At 40.1% G+C, this 19570-nt stretch overlaps 1 protein-coding gene across 13 annotated transcripts in view; it reads left to right on the forward strand.

The window, feature by feature from the left end:
* Positions 1 to 19570, forward strand: part of ppip5k2 (diphosphoinositol pentakisphosphate kinase 2) — a 61511-nt gene that overhangs the window by 15559 nt on the left and 26382 nt on the right. For all 13 annotated transcript variants that reach the window (XM_052566722.1, XM_052566723.1, XM_052566728.1 and 10 more), the window contains exons 15-25: positions 4554 to 4639; positions 5258 to 5383; positions 5638 to 5759; positions 8469 to 8651; positions 8893 to 9034; positions 9186 to 9409; positions 9553 to 9680; positions 10206 to 10320; positions 10432 to 10539; positions 11051 to 11167; positions 11362 to 11532. In XM_052566722.1, the coding sequence (XP_052422682.1) occupies positions 4554 to 4639; positions 5258 to 5383; positions 5638 to 5759; positions 8469 to 8651; positions 8893 to 9034; positions 9186 to 9409; positions 9553 to 9680; positions 10206 to 10320; positions 10432 to 10539; positions 11051 to 11167; positions 11362 to 11532 (1522 nt within the window). The remainder of the gene's footprint in view (positions 1 to 4553; positions 4640 to 5257; positions 5384 to 5637; positions 5760 to 8468; positions 8652 to 8892; positions 9035 to 9185; positions 9410 to 9552; positions 9681 to 10205; positions 10321 to 10431; positions 10540 to 11050; positions 11168 to 11361; positions 11533 to 19570) is intronic.

A 19570-nucleotide genomic window follows, 5' to 3' on the forward strand; every position in this document is an offset into this window, starting at 1 on the left:
AGATGGGTCATTAATCTAGAAAATCTTTAATCTTAAACTGACAGTGTGTCTGATTCAATGTTAGATAGGTTATTACAGAGTTTGGGCACTAAATAGAAAAATAATCTGACCTTATTCTGGGTGTGGAGACGTGGAGGACTATAGTTCAAACACTGAGGTGCTAAACCATTCAGGGCTTTATAAGTAATGAGCAAGATTTTAAGTGGGTCATATGATGCTGCCAAAAATAACATTATTTTGTGTATTGGGTATAATGAAATGTGTTTATGTAGTTAAAGGTTAAAAAAACAAATTTTCCACATAATGTACATTATTGTTTCTCCTCTATGCCCCTGACTTTCTGAAATGCATAGATTTTTACAAAGCTCATTGGTCTGAAAAGCGATGTGTGCTCTGATTGGCCAGCTATCCAGTGCTTTGTGATTGTTCGAGTTCCTCAATCGTGTGACGGAAATGTTACGCCACTCAACAAAATGTGATATGTGACTTGGTCAGAACACCGGCACCACAAGAAAAAAACAATAAAACCCATTACAAACAAGGCAGTTGTTGCATCTAGTGGGGAAATAATTATGGATTATAATAATTTATACTGTGTTTTTACACGTTGCGTTGCATCATGCCATGTAAACATAGAACCATGTCTGCATTTGTGATCGGAGAAATGACAAACAACAAGGGCTACTCTACTCTGCTCAAAACTCGTGTTTGAATCATCAGTGGCAAAGAACAGCCTGCATTGTAGTCTACTCTCCCAGGATCAGTAAACAGTCCTCCATAAAATCTGAATATTTGGTTTGAACTGTTCTGAAACAGCGTTGTAAATACAACTTAACCACTGATTTTCAGCTGTGTCCTAACAAAGGATTTTCACTTTCACAATGAAACCGGTCACAATAATTTCAAAGAATCAAAGTTACACCTTATTTCTTTGCATGAATATTTGGGTGGTGTTATGCAAATCTTCCCACATTGTGACATCGTGATGTGGGGGCATTTAAACAAGGTGTTTTAGGAGGACGTGGACGAGTCTGAAATTTTATAAAGAATATCTGTTTGGGTTGGAGACTTTAGTCTTTGCAACTTTACAGATCTTATCTATTCACAAACAGCTTGTAACATTCCAAAAAGAAAGGAAAACATGAAATCACATCAGGTGACCACTTTAACATTTATACAATGTTTGATAGGGAGCCAGTGCAGTGTTGACAGGACCGGGCTAATATGGTAATACTTCCTGGTTCTAGTAAGGACTCTGGCTGTTGCATTTTGGACTAGCTGTAGTTTGTTTATTAAGCCTGCAGAACAAACAACCAATAAAGCATAATCTAACCTTGAGGTCATGACTGCATAACTTAACATTTCTGCATTTGACATTGAGAGCATAGGCCATAATTTAGATATAATTTTGAGATGGAAAAATTCAGTTTTACAAATGCTGGAAACATGGATTTCAAAGGAAAGATAGCGATCAAATAGCACATCTAGGTTCCTAACTGATGACGAAGAATTGACAGAGCAACCATCAAGTCTTAGACAGTGTTCTAGGTTATTACATGCAGAGTTTTTAGGTCTATAATTAACACCTGTTTTTTTTTTTTCAGAATTAAGCTGTAAGAAATTACATGTCATCCAGTTTTTTTATATCGACTATGCATTGTTAGTTTTTCAAATTGGTGTTTCGCCGGGCCGCAAAGAAATATAGAGCTGAGGATCATCAGCATAATAGTGAAAGCTAATACTGTGTTTCTTGATGATATCTCCTAAGGGTAACATTTAAAGTATGAAGAGTAATGGCCCTAGTACTGAGCCTTGAGGTACACCATACTGCACTTGTTATAGATAAGAGCAGGTCATTTGTAACTCTAAGGAGAGCAGCCTCAGTACTATGATACGGTCTAAATCCTGACTGGAAATCCTCACATATACCATTTTTTCTCAAAGAAGGAATATAATTGTGAGGATACCACCTTTTCTAGTATCTTGGACAGAAAAGGAGATTCGAGATCGGTCTGTAATAAAGTAGTTTTTTGGGGTCAAGTTGTGTTTTTTTTAATTTTTTTATTTTTTTTTATGAGAGACTTGATAACAGACAAGGTTTTGGTGACATCCTAATGACAATGACAAATTAATAGTCAGAAGAGGATCTATGACTTCTGGAAGCACCTCTTTTAGGAGCTTAGATGGAATAGGGTCTAACATACATGTTGTTGGTTTAGATGATTTATCAGGTTTATACAATTCTTCCTCTCCTGTGGTAGAGAATGGGAGGAACTGTTCCTCAGGGGTCTATAGTGCACTGTCTGATGTGATACTGTAGCTGACGGCTGAATGGTTGCAATTTAATATTTAATACTATCGATTTTAGAAGTAAAGTAGTTTGTAAAGTCATTAATGCTGTGCTGTTGGGAAATGTCAACAGCTGTTGAGGCTTTACTTTTTGTTAATTTAGCCACTGTATTGAATAAACACCTCGGGTTAAGAGACAAAAAATTATCTGATCCAGCAGTTTTTAATGCTTTTGTATAGGATAGTGTACTTTCCCACCATGCAATACGAAAGACCGCTAGTCTTGTTTCCTCCAGCTGCACTCTATTTTCTGGGCTGCTCTCTTAAGGGTGCGATTATGCTCATTATACCATAAAGGAGTAACTGTATCTTTAATGCTAGAAAAGTTAGAGTCCATAGTTTGTGTTACGTCAAGTCGTTCTGAGGTTCTGGATATGCTAAGGAATTGAGATAAATCAGGAATATAACTTAAAAAGCAGGCTTTTGTGGTAGAAGTGATGGTTCTACCATACTTGTAACAAAGAGTAGAATTTACAGTTTTAGCTATGTGAAGTTTACACAAAACTAAATAATGATCTGGGATATCAATGATTGGCATCAATTCCAAGTCACCGTATTAAATCTAGAGTATGATTTCAATGAGTAGATCCTGACACGTGTTGTCTAATCCCAATAGAGTTCAGAATGTCTATAAATGCTGATCCCAATGCATCTTTTTTTTTATTATCAACATGAATATTAAATTCCCCAAAAATTAAAAACTTTATCTGCAGCCAGAACTAACTCGGATGTAAAATCACCAAACTCTTTAATAAAGTCTGTATGGTGCCCTGGTGGCCTGTATACAGTAGCCAGAACAAACATAACAGGGGATTTATCATTAACATTGGTTTCTCTGGATAATTTTATATGAAGCACAATTACTTCAACTGAAAATTACTTATAAATTGTAGCAACACCTTCCCCTTTACCTTTTGGACGCAGCTCATGTCTATAACTGTAAACGTCAGCAAGACCAAGGAGATGATTGTGGACTACAGGAAGTCACAGAGAGAGGGTCACGTTCCCATTCACATCAACGGAGAGATAGTAGAGACAGTTAAGAGCTACAAGTTCCTTGGCATTAACATCTCTGAGGATCTTTCCTGGAGCCTTCACTCAGAGACCATAGTGAGAACAGCCCGTCAGCGTGTCTACTTCCTGCGGAGACTGAAGAGGTTTGGCATCTCCTCTAACATCATGTCAAACTTTTACCGCTGCACTATAGAGCATTCTGACCAGCTGCATCACTGTATGGTACGGCAACTGCTCTTCCTTGGACCGCAAAGCTCTTCAGCAAGTTGTGAGAACAGCAGAGCTCATCATTGGACATAAACTCCCAGCCTTACAGGACATCTATCAGACTCGCTGCTTGAGAAAGACTTGCAGCATCATCAGGGACCGCACTCACCCTGCTCATCACCTGTTTGCCACACTGCCATCTGGCAGACGTTTCCGATCCATCCATTCACGGACAACCAGACTGAAGAACAGCTTCTATCTTCAAGCCATAAGACTACTTTACAATCAGCTTTCCTCCATCTAAAAACCGGAATACATGCTGCTCTTATGTTTACTTCATTGTACTTGCCTTGCACTTTTTTTTTTTTCTTAATGTTTCTCTGTGACACTCTACAATGACTTTTGGACATTGCTCTACTCAGGAATACATCTGAATTTGTGCTGCTCTTAAGTTTATTTATTGCATCTGCACTGCCACTTTAATTTTCCTACATGTAGCTCTACGTCACACTACAAAGACATTTTAGACACCGTTCTACCTCAGTAATCACAATACTACCTCAGGACTTCTTATGTACTCTATATATTCTAAACACTGATTACCTTTATTGTACCTGTTACTTCCACTTATTTGCATATACTGCTCTGTCTATGTCTTTCTGTCTAAGGGCACTGTAGTCACTCAATCTCAGGGCTCTCCATGTACGTCTATGTCTTATGTCTTGTTATTGTCACTGTGTGTCTGAGCCTCGTCACAAGCATTTCAATGCCCAGTTTTCCCCAGTGTTAACTATGCAAATGACAAATAAATGCCTCTTGACTCTTGACTCTTGTAATCTTGAGGGGTAGACTTGTTTAAAATAATGTAATGCTATCCAGTCCAAATTAATGCCACTTTTGATCATATCATGTTTGGCCCACTTATTTTCAAATATACAACTATATTTCGGTCTCATTTCTAACATCTCATTTTGTTTGTTCAGGTATGGCCATTTCTCTGGCATTAATCGAAAGGTTCAGTTAACATATCTCCCACATGGCTCTCCTAAAACATCCAGTGAAGAGGAAGGTAAAGATGGTCATGCATGTATATTTTGGTTGCTTATGATTGTTTTTTATGGATTCTTTTGGCTTTCTGTTTGCTTAAATGGTTTTATGTAAGTGTAAGTTCAGTTATATTTTATTAAAAACATTAGATGATGAAAGAATGACTTCAAATGCAAGTTACTTTTTTTTTCTTTTCTTTTTTTATATCTTGCATGCTTTTCTCATGTTTTTATATGTTGGTGATGTACTGTGAACCCCAGAAACAATTTTCCACAATGTGGATAATAAAGTACAGTGAAATTAAATTAAAGAGGCTTGTTTTAGTGGAGTCTTGTTCAAACAGAATTATAAAGTCTAATCCACATTGCAGATTTTTCTTGCAAAACCCACTCACTTAAAGGGTCACAAAAGCCAACCCTCATCCTTTTCAGTCTTTGGTCATACACTCCTCAGATTTGGAAAAGGTAAAATAAATGGGCATTTAAAAGTGGGAAGCAGGGAGGGGAGAGCTTTTTTTTTTTTTTTTTTTTTTTTTTTTGTGGTATGTGAAATCAGATGGTTAATGAATTGTTCATGGTTGGTGCATGCAAGGCTGATGTATTTGATATGGATGTGTGCGTGTGTGTGTGTGTGTGTTCAGACATGCGGAGGGATGATCCATCACTCCTGCTGGTTTTGAAGTGGGGAGGAGAGCTGACTCCAGCAGGCAGGGTACAGGCTGAAGAACTTGGCCGGGCCTTCAGGTGTATGTACCCTGGAGGACAAGGTACTTTACTCTCACTCACTGTTCTCATTATTGTCTGAAGTATGTCTGCCCTAGTAAAAAAGTAATATATTTAAAATACATTTATTTCATACTAAGTTTAGTTAAAATCTATTAATATATTTACTGATATATCGCTTAACTGACTAGCAGATACAAAAAATCACAAAGAAATGAATGCATTTCATATAAATTTGAGTATATTTATTTTTCACTAGGGTGCTCCTTACTATTCTTTATTTTCTCCTTGGTCTCAGGCGATTACGCTGGCTTTCCCGGCTGTGGCCTTCTCCGTCTGCACAGCACGTACAGGCATGACCTGAAGATATACGCTTCTGATGAAGGACGCGTTCAGATGACTGCTGCAGCGTTTGCTAAAGTAGCATGGCCACCTTTATTTTCTCCATTGGGTTGTAATAAAAGATTAAGTGTTATCAAAGTCATTTATTAAAACTACAATATACAAAAAAAATATACAAAAATACAATGCAGATTCAGGGAAATTGATTCAGTGATGCCAGCTTCCTCAAATATAACACACATTCAAATGTTAAGATATTCTAAAAAGACAAGATTGCCATCAAGGAGTTCAATAACAGTGAAGTTTATCAATTATGATACAAGTTCAGTTCAGCTATAAACCGCTCTACTGAAGAGGATCGTGTCATTTTTCCACTGAAGTCTAGTTTATTCAGTGTTGATTTAGTTCAGTTCAATAACGGTGTCCATGCAGCAAAATTTGACAATGATGAAACTAATTTGATTCAGCTATAGAAGCTCTACTGAATACAATAGTGTGTTCCCCCAAAATTCTTTTTCAAAATGTAAATTTTTTATATATATAGCTAATGTGTTCCTTTAATTAATTAATTAATTAATTAATTAATTAATTAATTAATTGATTGATTGATTGATTAATTAATTAATTAATTAATTAATTAATTAATTAATTAATTAATTAATTGATTGATTGATTGATTGATTGATTGATTAATTAATTAATTAATTAATTAATTAATATATATATTTTTTGGCAGTTTAGGAGGGTTTTGGAGAGCGGGTGCAGAAATTTTTTTTATTCTGTTAATCTTAAAAGCATAAACAGTTTTAAATATTTAAATTCCATCATTTTATTAAAAATGTAATGCTTTAAAGTTTATTTTGACAGCCCTAGTTCAAATATTTAACACGCATCACATTATGTTGTTGAGGGGCGTAACATTTCTGTCACATGATTGAAGAATTAGGCCAATCACAAAGCACTGGATAGCTGGCCAATCAGAGCACACCTTGCTTTTCAGACCGATGAGCTTTGTAAAAAAATCAACGTTTTTCAGAAGGCAAGGCATAAAGGAGAAACAATGATGTACCTTGTGGAAAATAATGTTTTTTGAATCTTAAACCACATAAACATATTTCATGACACCAAATACAAATAATAATGTTCTTTTTAGCAACATCATATTACCCCCTTTAAATATAATGATAATAAATATTATATAATATTATATATTTAAATACTATTATTATATGTGACCCTGGAGCACAAAACCAGTCATAAGTAGCACAGGTATATTTGTAACAATGGCCAACAAAACACTGTATAAATCTTCTTTTATGCCAAAAATCATTACATTTACATTTAATCATTTAGCAGACGCTTTTATCCAAAGCGACTTACAAATGAGAACAATCAAAGCAATCAGACAACAAGAGAATAACAACAGTATACAAGTGCCATGACAAGTCTCAGTTAGTCTAGCACCGAACACGTAGCCAGTTTTTATTTTATTTTATATTTTTTATGATGGACAAGAAAAGGAAAGGTCAGTGCTGGCGAAAAAGATTAGTCTTCAGATGTTTTTTGAGAATGAAAAAATTCTCCGCTGTCCGAATTGAGTTTTGGAGGTCATTCCACCAGCTGGGCGCAGTCCAGGAAAAGGTCCGTCAGAGTGATTTTTGAACTTCTTTGGGATGGCGGTACAAGGCGTCGTTCACGTGCAGAGCGCAAACTTCTGGGGGGCACATAAGTTTGAACTAGTGAGTTTAGGTATGTTGGTGCCGTGCCAGTGGTCGTCTTGTAGGCAAGCATCAGTACCTTGAATTTGATGAGGAGAGGAGTTAACGTGATCTTTTTTTGGTTCATTGAAGACAACCCTCGCTGCTGCATTCTGGATCATTTGCAGAGGCTTGACAGTACATGCAGGAAGAGCCAGGAGAGCATTACAGTAGTCCAGTCTGGAGAGAACAAGAGCTTGGACAAGAAGTTGGGTGGCTTGCTCTGACAGGAAGGGTCCTAATGTTGTATAAGGAAAATCTGCAGGACCGGGTCGTTGTAGCAATGTGGTCTGTGAAGCTTAATTGATGATCCATCACAACTCCTAGGTTTCTCGCTGTCCTGGAAGGAGTTATGGTTGACGAACCCAGCTGTATAGAGAAGTTGTGATGAAATGATGGGTTAGCTGGAACCACCAGCAGTTCTGTCTTAGTAAGGTTAAGTAAGTTAGTAAGTAAGCAGCTACCGTCGGGTCATCAGGCTGGAATGAGAAGTAGAGTTGAGTGTCATCAGCGTAGCAGTGATAAGAAAAGCCATGCTTCTGAATGACAGATCCTAATGACGTCATGTAGACGGAGAAGAGAAGTGGTCCAAGCACTGAGCCTTGAGGAACCCCAGTAGCAAGTTGTTGTTACTTATCATTAGATTATTAAGTAAAGATCAGGTTCCGTGAAGATGTTTTGTGGATTTCCTATTGTTAATATATACATTTTTATTTTTTGATTAGTAATATGCATTTCTAAGAACTTCATTTGGACCGCTTTAAAGTTGATTTTCTCAGTCTTTCGGTTTTTTTTGCACCCTCAGATTCCAGATTTTCAAATAGTTGTATCTCGGCCAAATATTGTCTTCCTAACAAACCATACATCAACACAACAAGGAAAGCTTATTTATTCAAAAATGTACCCTTCTGACTGGTTTGGTGGTCCACAGTCACATATTTCTTTTAAATACTATTTATAATATTCTTATTTCGCATATGCATGACTGGACGTTTGAGTTGGAGTAAGAGTATGTCTGGTGTTCCTTCAGGGCCTGCTGGCATTAGAGGGCGAGCTGACACCCATCCTGGTGCAGATGGTAAAGAGTGCCAATATGAATGGGCTGCTGGACAGTGACAGCGACTCCTTAAGCAGCTGCCAACAGAAAGTCAAAGCACGACTTCATGACATTCTGCAGAAGGACAGAGAATTCATGCCTGAAGACTACGAGAAGGTCTGGGACAATCTGGACTAAATAGATTAAAGACGGCAGATACTTTTTGCAGGACATTCTTTATAGAATTGGTCACTTTGTTGTTTATCACTGCATTTGGGAACTATAATTTCAAAAATTGTTTTCATTAGACCACTGAATTCATAAAAATTAATGCAACTGTGAATTTGCCTCAAATTCGTCCACCTATTATCTGAATTTTTCTCTTACTGTGAATGCTTTTGTTTTATTTTTGGACTAGCTGGTGCCCACCTCCGGCACATCTCTGGTGAAGTCCATGCAGATGGTTAAAAACCCTGTGAAGACGTGTGATAAGGTGTACTCCCTCATCCAGAGCCTGACGCTGCAGATCCGCCAGAGAATGGAAGACCCCAAATCTGCAGGTAGACATTAACAGAGAAACCTTTGAAAGTGCAGCTATTTAGTTACAGAGTCTTATGCTAACATCAGGTTGGCTGACATATTTGGAGGCCCCGGGTTTTTGACAGATGGTGTGGTTGTGTGAGTGGTGCTTCTTTTTTTTTTTTATAATAGATATTCAGTTGTACCACAGTGAGACTCTTGAGCTGATGCTGCGTCGGTGGTCTAAACTGGAGAAGGATTTCAAGATGAAGAACGGCCGATACAACATCAGCAAGATCCCTGATATCTACGACTGCATCAAATATGACGTGCAGCACAACAGCTTGTTAAAGCTGGACAACACCATGGAAATTTACCGGCTGTCCAAAGCCCTGGCAGACATCGTCATCCCACAGGTGACCATTTGTATTTTCCTTTTTAATCCTTCCATGTGCTTTTGGTCAAAATCAATTGAATGAACTTGTGTAAATTTCCATGGTACAGTTTGTTTATAATCTTAAACTGTTTTTCTGTAATTGTCCTTATTTGCTCTTGTCAGGAATATGGTATTTCTCAAGCTGAGAAACTGGACATAGCCAAAGGTTACTGTACACCTCTTATTCGCAAGATCCGCTCTGACCTACAGAGGACACAAGACGATGACACTGTTAACAAACTGCACCCTGTGTAAGACATTGTCTGCTTCAATGCTTGAGCTGGACTAAACAACACTCATGAAAGATATCGTTTATGGACAATACAAATCAAGCCAATACACAGTTCAAGAACTGAAGGATGAACTTTGAAATCTTAAAAAAAAAGAAAGAGCACCGAGCCTTTCGTTCATATGGTCAAAGACAGGGTAGAAAATCGTTAGACATTACCATTATTTTTGGTGCATAATACTTACATAACATTTACATTTATTCATTTAGCTGACGCTTTTATCCAAAGCAACTTACAATTGCTATATATGTCAGATGTCGCACACCTCTGGAGCAACTAGGGGTTAAGTGTCTTGCTCAGGGACACATTGGTGTCTCAAAGTGGATTCGAACCTGGGTTTCTCACACCAAAGGCACTATGCCAACACCACCCCCATAACAAAACCTGTATGTCTTGACCCCTGAAATGCATTAGCATTTGATTGTAAATCTTTCAGGTTTTGGGTGAAATCAAAAGGCTGTTTGGGTTGATATCGTCTGTCTGCAGATATTCCAGAGGTGTCATGTCTCCAGAACGTCATGTGCGGACCAGACTTTACTTCACCAGTGAGAGCCACGTTCACTCGCTGCTGTCTGTCTTGCGTTATGGAGCCCTCTGTGATGTATGCCTTAATATCATCTTTTAAAGCTTTATAAAGTACATGGAAATATCCTGGCTGTTGTTTTGCTGTTCTGAGTTCTACTTGAAGGGTTTTGTGTGGCTGTATCTTCAGGAGGCCAGAGATGATCAGTGGAAGAGAGCCATGGACTACCTCAAAATAGTCAGTGAGCTGAACTACATGACACAGATAGTCATCATGCTCTATGAAGACCCAAACAAGGTACCAGTCTGTCGGCACACATGCAATGCTTTTAAGAGCATTTCACCTCTGATTTGTGCAAGAAATGTATAAAAGATTTTTCTGCACATGCAATGTCATATTTTGAACATGGAAAAACTAACGTTATAACTTCCCTTTTAAAATGAATGTGCTGTATTGTAATATTAGAACATTATTCCAAGGATTTTATAAGGTCAGCTTTCATAAATATACTAAGACACTTAACTTAATTATTTACATGATTTAAAAAACATTAAGAGAATGGAAATAAAGCAAATTTGTCTTAACTCATACAGGCCTGTCATGCATACATAGACGTGCTTGATTTTTATTTTTTTGTATTGGAAGAAATTGAATTTATTGCAAGCCACTCAACAGTTGGTTTGCCTAAACTAGAGGCTCTAACAATTAATTATGGAAAAGACAATTAGCTTTTTATTTTATTCATATATGCATGTATGACATTTGGGAACAGACGTGATGTGTGTTAATGAGGGCTTTTGATTTGTAGGATCCTTCATCAGAGGATCGTTTCCATGTGGAGCTTCATTTCAGTCCAGGAGCTAAAGGCTGTGAAGAAGATAAAAACCTGCCGTCTGGATTTGGATATAGACCGGCATCCAGGGAGGTTTGTGCTGATTAATGGCTGTTGTGTGTGTGTGTGTTTATTCTATGTATTTAATTTCCTCTTCCTGGGTTTGGGAGGAATTGGTAGTTAAAGACAGATTCTATCTCAATAAAGAGTTGCTATATACAATATATACTTTTGAATGTTTTCATTTGCAGCATCTCAAATACACTTAAATGTTGAATGTGTCTCAGAATGAAGGCTCTAAGAAGAAATCCCATAATGACAGTGATGAGGAGGCCGGTGGTGCTCGACGTGACGAGCCGGATCGAGCTCTTATGATGTTCCGCCCCATGGTGTCAGATCCCATCTACATCCACAGGAAGTCCCCTCTTCCCCGCTCCAAAAAGATCGGCTCTGTGGAAGTAAGTTGTTATACAGTATGTGATCATATAATAGTCTCAAAACACCTTCAAATGAATTAAATCTCTCACAGTTAATCACTATTATTCTCTGATAATAACTGACATTTCTTATGCATGTATGCACATATATAGATGCTGCATATGTACTGCATATTCTACTACACATTTTGAGCTTTGACGGACAGTCATACATTTAGGAGATAAGGTGGCATTTACACAGACTTCACATTTTACAGCAAATTTAAAGTGGACATCAGATGCAAAATTTACTTTTACAAGTTGTTTGAACATAAATGTGTGTTGGCAGTGTGTGTACACAACCACCCTATAATGATAAAAATCCACCCAGTTGTTTTTTTTTTTCAGTCACCACAAATAATAAGCTCTTTCTCAGATCAAGCTGTTCACAGATTCTTGACAGTGTGATGTAGTTTTGACAGGCCCCTCCCAAGACTTTTGATTGACACGAGTGTTATACCTTAGCTCAGCCCACCACTGTTTCTATGCCAGTGTAGATGTAGATAAGAATGGCTCCTAAGTGATTGAGGTATTTTGTTATTTGATGTAATAATGAACATAGCAGTCATCATTTACTCCCAACATCTGAGCCGTTGAAAGAAGCAGAGGATAACGTTTGTTTTTGAAGGGAATGCGGTGCCTGATGTGACATTATTTAAATGCATTTATTTTCACGCGAATCATTTGTGATCCAGATTTAACTACAGAAGTGAGAAGTGACAAGGTTGTTTTTTTTTTTTAAGCTTTGCATATCGCCTTTCCCAATAATGTGTTAATTAGCAAGTTCTGCGGCTAAAGTAAACAGTCTCATGAGAACAGCTCCTCACCCCATTAAAGGGAGGGGTGGGGTCAGCAGAGCTCATTAGCATTTAAAGAGACATGCACTGAAACAGTGTGCTGTGAACAGAGCTGTTTTTGATACGGTAAACAGGGTGTTGTTTTACATTACAAGTATGTTATAGACTTTTCATGAAGACCCTAAAGACTCAAATCAACTTGTGGAAAATGGGCATCTGATGTCATCTTTAAACGAAACAATGCTCACCATTTTTTGTGCTCCGCATAAGTGTGTGTTGATTTTGAAAATGTATTAGATAAAATTTACGTTAATATGAACAAGTGTATATGCTTTTATATGTCCTTAACCTTTAACATGCCAAAGCCATCCTTTCAGTTTCTGTCCATTTTAATTTTGTTTTTAGTAATCAGTTTGATGTTTCTCTCTCTCTCTCTCTCTCTCTCTCTCTCTCTCTCTCTCTCTATCTATATGTATATATATATATATATATATATATATATATATATATATCTTTTCTTTTTTTTTTTGTTTATTTATGTATGTAATTTTGAAGTACCTACATTTTCTCCAAACGGGGACAAATACCAGGGTCTACAACTATACAACAACTGTAGTATTACGTATTGAATTATAGTTGAATTATAGTTACAGTGAATCTCTTTCATCATCTCGTGTTCGAGATCCACCTATCAATCAATCAATCACCTTTATTTATATAGTGCTTTAAACAAAATACATTGCGCCAAAGCACTGAACAACATTCATTTGGAAAACAGTGTCTCAATAATGCAAAATGATAGTTAAAGGCAGTTCATCATTGAATTCATTGATGTCATCTCTGTTCAGTTGAAATAGTGTCTGTTTTAATTTGCAATCAAGTCAACGATATCGCTGTAGATGAAGTGACCCCAACTAAGCAAGCCAGAGGCGACAGCGGCAAGGAACCGAAACTCCATCGGTGACAGAATGGAGAAAAAAACCTTGGGAGAAACCAGGCTCAGTTGAGGGGCCAGTTCTCCTCTGACCAGACGAAACCAGTAGTTCAATTCCAGGCTGCAGCAAAGTCAGATTGTGCAGAAGAATCATCTGTTTCCTGTGGTCTTGTCCTGGTGCTCCTCTGAGACAAGGTCTTTACAGGGGATCTGTATCTGGGGCTCTAGTTGTCCTGGTCTCCGCTGTCTTTCAGGGCAGTAGAGGTCCTTTCTAGGTGCTGATCCACCATCTGGTCTGGATACGTACTGGATCCGGGTGACTGCAGTGACCCTCTGATCTGGACACAGACTGGATCTGGTGGCCACGGTGACCTCGGAACAAGAGAGAAACAGACAAATATTAGCGTAGATGCCATTCTTCTAATGATGTAGAAAGTACGGTGTTATGTGAAGTGTTCCGGTTCCAGTTTACCTAATTAATGCAGCCTAAAAATCCTTTAACGGATTTGGATATTAAAAGCATATTAGTATGTTATGTGTATGCCAGGTTAAAGAGATGGGTCTTTAATCTAGATTTAAACTGCAAGAGTGTGTCTGCCTCCCGAACAATGTTAGGTAGGTTATTCCAGAGTTTAGGCGCCAAATAGGAAAAGGATCTGCCGCCCGCAGTTGATTTTGATATTCTAGGTATTATCAAATTGCCTGAGTTTTGAGAACGTAGCGGACGTAGAGGAGTATAATGTAAAAGGAGCTCATTCAAATACTGAGGTGCTAAACCATTCAGGGCTTTATAAGTAATAAGCAATATTTTAAAATCTATACGATGTTTGATAGGGAGCCAGTGCAGTGTGGACAGGACCGGGCTAATATGGTCATACTTCCTGGTTCTAGTAAGAACTCTTGCTGCTGCATTTTGGACTAGCTGTAGTTTGTTTACCAAGCGTGCAGAACAACCACCCAATAAAGCATTACAGTAGTCTAACCTTGAAGTCATAAATGCATGGATTAACATTTCTGCATTTGACATTGAGAGCATAGGCCGTAATTTAGATATATTTTTGAGATGGAAAAATGCAGTTTTACAAATGCTAGAAACGTGGCTTTCTAAGGAAAGATTGCGATCAAGTAGCACACCTAGGTTCCTAACTGATGACGAAAAATTGACAGAGCAACCATCAAGTCTTAGACAGTGTTCTAGGTTATTACAAGTAGAGTTTTTAGGCCCTATGATTAACACCTCTGTTTTTTCTGAATTTAGCAGTAAGAAATTACTCGTCATCCAATTTTTTATATCGACTATGCATTCCATTAGTTTTTCAAATTGGTGTGTTTCACCGGGCTGCGAGGAAATATAGAGCTGCGTATCATCAGCATAACAGTGAAAGCTAACACCATGTTTCCTGATGATATCTCCCAAGGGTAACATATAAAGCGTGAAGAGTAGCGGCCCTAGAACTGAGCCTTGAGGTACTCCATACTGCACTTGTGATCGATATGATACATCTTCATTCACTGCTACGAACTGATGGCGGTCATATAAGTACGATTTAAACCATGCTAATGCACTTCCACTGATGCCAACAAAGTGTTCAAGTCTATGCAAAAGAATGTTGTGGTCAATTGTGTCAAACGCAGCACTAAGATCCAATAAAACTAATAGAGAGATACACCCACAATCAGATGATAAGAGCAGATCATTTGTAACTCTAAGGAGAGCAGTTTCAGTACTATGATACGGTCTAAATCCTGACTGGAAATCCTCACATATACCATTTTTCTCTAAGAAGGAATATAATTGTGAGGATACCACCTTTTCTAGTATCTTGGACAGAAAAGGGAGATTCGAGATTGGTCTATAATTAACTAGTTCTCTGGGGTCAAGTTGTGGCTTTTTTATGAGAGGCTTAATAACAGCCAGTTTGAAGGTTTTGGGGACATGTCCTAATAACAATGAGGAATTAATAATAGTCAGAAGAGGACCTATGACTTCTGGAAGCACCTCTTTTAAGAGCTTAGATGGTATAGGGTCTAACATACATGTTGTAAGTTTAGATGATTTAACAAGTTTATACAATTCTTCCTCTCCTATAGTAGAGAATGAGTGGAACTGTTCCTCAGGGGGTCTATAGTGCACTGTCTGATGCGAAACTGTAGCTGACGGCTGAATGGTTGCAATTTTATCTCTAATAGTATCGATTTTAGAAGTAAAGTAGTTCATAAAGTCATTACTGCTGTGGTGTTGGGAAATGTCAACACTTGTTGAGGCTTTATTTTTCGTTAATTTAGCCACTGTATTGAATAAATACCTGGGGTTATGTTTGTTTTCTTCTAAAAGAGAAGAAAAATAATCAGATCTAGCAGTTTTTAATGCTTTTCGGTAGGATATGCTACTTTCCCGCCAAGCAATACGAAATACCTCTAGTTTTGTTTTCCTCCAGCTGCGCTCCATTTTTCGGGCTGCTCTCTTTAGGGTGCGAGTATGCTCATTATACCATGGTGTCAAACTGTTTTCCTTAACCTTTCTTAAGCGTAAAGGAGCAACTGTATTTAAAGTGCTAGAAAAGAGAGAGTCCATAGTTTCTGTTACATCATCAAGTTGTTCTGAGGTTTTGGATATGCTAAGGAATTCGGATACATCAGGAAGATAACTTAAAAAGCTGTCTTTTGTGGTAGAAGTGATGGTTCTTCGATACTTGTAACAAGAAGTAGAATTTACAATTTTGGCTATATGAAGTTTACACAGAACTAAATAATGATCTGAGATATCATCACTTGGCTGAATAATTTCAACACTATCAACATCAATTCCATGTGACAGTATTAAATCTAGAGTATGATTTCGACAATGAGTAGGTCCTGAAACATGTTGTCTAACACCAATAGAGTTCAGAATATCTATAAATGCTGATCCCAATACATCTTTTTCATTATCGACATGGATATTAAAATCACCAACTATTAAGACTTTATCTGCAGCCAGAACTAACTCGGATGTAAAATCACCAAACTCTTTAATAAAGTCTGTATGGTGCCCTGGTGGCCTGTATACAGTAGCCAGTACAAACATAACAGGGGATTTATCATTAACATTGGTTTCTCTGGATAATGTTATATGAAGCACCATTACTTCAAACGAGTTATACTTGAAGCCTGCCCTCTGAGAAATCCTGAAAACGTTATTATAAATTGAAGCAACACCTCCCCCTTTGCCTTTTAGACGCGGCTCGTGTTTATAACAATAATCTTGGGGGGTGGACTCATTTAAAATAATGTAATCATCAGGTTTCTGTCACCTATGGGAAGGGCATCCTTACCTGACCTCTGCCGAAGCATCCAATTGCACCAAGTCTGGCTAGACAGACAGAAGCGCGCAGCCAATGCCAGGTAAGGCCCGCCCCCTTACCTAGGTGTATAATAATGGCTGCAGCGCTGCTATTCTCCAGTTGACATTCGCTTCTCGCGATCTCTGCATTGACACAGTTCGGTTGGATTACGCTGCTCACCTTCGTGTCTTCAGGAGGACATATCGATGGATCAGCCTCTGCCAGACGTGACTGTCGTCTTCTCATCCTTCTGCTGTGTTCTGCATTCAGAGCCGCCTTTCGCTCTCGTCGTTGTCACCTGCTCCCACAGCTGCCCACCACAGATTTTTCAGATTTCTTCTCCGGTATGTCGCTTTCTAAACCTACCGCTTCTCCGGGGAATAGCCTATCACGGGCCTGCCCGGCCGCGTGTGGAGTGCTAATCGCTGCTAAGGACCTTCACCCGTTCTGCGTGGTTTGCTTGGGCCTTAAACACGCTCAAGAAGCCTTGGAGAACCCGGAAAATTGCAGTCATTTCCTTATGCTGCCCAGAAAGCTTTTACGACGCCGTCTTAAAGTTGCAGGGACGCAGTGCGCTGAGCTCTGTTTTTCTGACTCAGATGGGGGACACGGAGTTCCTCCTCACTTGTTTGGGCTGACCAGCCCAATCCCGCATTCCCCGAAGAGGACATCTTCACGGGCAACCTCATGCTCGCCGACGGACCGGCCGGTTCCGGCGATGAGGATGATGCGGCCCTTCTCGGGGCCTCAGAGGACGAGGAGGCCATCCTGCCCTCTGGCGTTCTCCAGGCTAGCGGCCACACAGCCCTGCCTCAGTCCATCCTCCTGGAAGTTTGTGAGCAAGCGGCCGCTCGCCTCAACATTGAGTGGCCGGCTCCACAGAGCGCCACAGACCAGGAGAGGGATATTTACGACGGAAAAGTGTTGGGATCTACTCCCGGTCCCAGGAAACAACTCTTCCTGGCCGCATACAAGTCCTCAGCCTTGGCTGTCAGGGCCCTGAACGTGTAGTCTCTCCTCTCCGCTTACCAGGCGGAGATTTTGGACGAATTAGGGCAACAGCTAGAAAAGGAAACTCCTTCTCAACCCTTGTGGAACGAGATCCTCACGGTGAACGACCTCGTCCTTTGTAACGCTCGGCAGGCCGTCCAAGCCTCCAGGCGCTCTATGGCGCTTTCTGTGTTGGGAGAGCACGCTCTGGCTTAACCTGTCAGGCCTTCCTGACAGTGAGAAGCGGCGCATCGCGGGCGTGTTGGTTGAGCCCGGCTGGGCTCTCTTCGGCCCCGCCATCGCATTGATGCAACAACGGTGTGACGACAAAAAGGAGGACGAGTCCTTCAAGTTATGTCTTCCTAGGAAGGCGGCCCCACGCCAGGCACCCCCTGCGCGTTTGCCTAACACTCCTGCCATGGGACGACACTTCCACCAGGGCAAGGAAAGGCCCCGCAACAAAACCCCACCACGGCAGAATAACCCACCTCCTGCTAAGCACTGGGGAAAATCGACTCCCGCCCCGGCCGCAGCTGGAAGACCATCTAACCCCACCCCCATCAACTCGAAACGTAAGCGGCCTGCCTGATGTTCTGTTGATGGGGACATCGAGTCCGCGTTCATGGGACACGAGCCCTTCGGACTCTCTTCCTGTCCCAGGACCCCCGTTCAAAAGACGCAGGGTCACCCGTGGATGGATCGGTTCCTCTCCGTTCGAGGCTGCCCAGCCCATGTGTTTAATGAACGGTGTGTGTTCCCCCCTCATGTTCAGGGGGTCTGTTGTGAGGAAAAGTGTCACCACACCGCATACACTCTGTTCCCCTCACCCGACCAATAAAGGCTTTGGCCCCAGTGTTTCCCCAGCACAAAACACACAAAAAAACAAAAAACACATTAAAACAAATGAATCAAATGAATTCGTTATGGAGAGAGGATCTCTCTCCGCAGAGAGAGTCCATCTCCCTGCGGAGAGAGGAAATCTGTCGGAACCCCTGCATGTTGCCCCTGGTGTGTCTACTAGATGGCGCCATTGCATCACAAATAAACCAGCTGGGCTTACACAGCTCCGCTGCGGCTCGGGTGGGAACTCACGAATGGGCTTGGCAAACTGTTTCGGCTCCCGAGTGGGTGATGCATACTATAATGCAGGGATACAGACTGCAGTTTGCAATGAAACCCCTCGCATTTCAATGGCGTTCTCTCTTCACACACGGAAGAGAACGCCTCACACATTCTGATAGAGGAAATATCCTCCCTCCTAAACAAGGGAGCGATTTAGGTGGTGCCCCCCAGTCTGATGAATCAGGGATTTTATTCTCGTTATTTCCTGGTCCCAAAAAAGGACTGCGCTCTCCGCCCTATTTTGGACCTTCGTGTGTTGAACAAACATTTGAGGAAATACAATTTCAGAATGCTGACTCATGGCTCGCTCGCCCGTGCCATAAAACTGAACTACTGGTTCACATCGGTCTACCTGAAAGATGCTTTCTTCCATATAAGAATTTATCTGCCACACAGGAAGTTTCTTCGTTTCGCCTACCAAGGCACATGTTACGAATTCACAGTTCAGCCGTTTGGGCTCAGTCTAAGCTTCCGGTTTTTCTGTCTTTGTGCGGAGCACCCATGAGAATGTCAGGTCTTAGGATTCTGACATACATAGACGAATGGCTCATCATATCTGAAACAAAAGATAAAGTGTTGAATGACACCTGCCGTGTGTTCATGCACATCACATCTCTCGGGTTCAGAGTGAATGTGAGCAAGAGCAATTTTACACCCAGAATGTCATTTTCCTGGGTTTGGAGTTGAACTCAGTCTCCATGCGAGTGCGTCTCTCTCAAGAGCACGTTCGCTCTCTAATATCACATAAATTATTTAGAGCTTATGGCCATTTGGAAAGCTCTGAATCATTTTCTGCCTCTCCTGCAGGGACATCATGTGCTCGTACGCTGCGACAATACCAGGACAGTGGCTTA

Source organism: Carassius gibelio, chromosome B10 (assembly GCF_023724105.1).
Source record: "Carassius gibelio isolate Cgi1373 ecotype wild population from Czech Republic chromosome B10, carGib1.2-hapl.c, whole genome shotgun sequence".
Lineage (NCBI taxonomy): Eukaryota > Metazoa > Chordata > Actinopteri > Cypriniformes > Cyprinidae > Carassius > Carassius gibelio.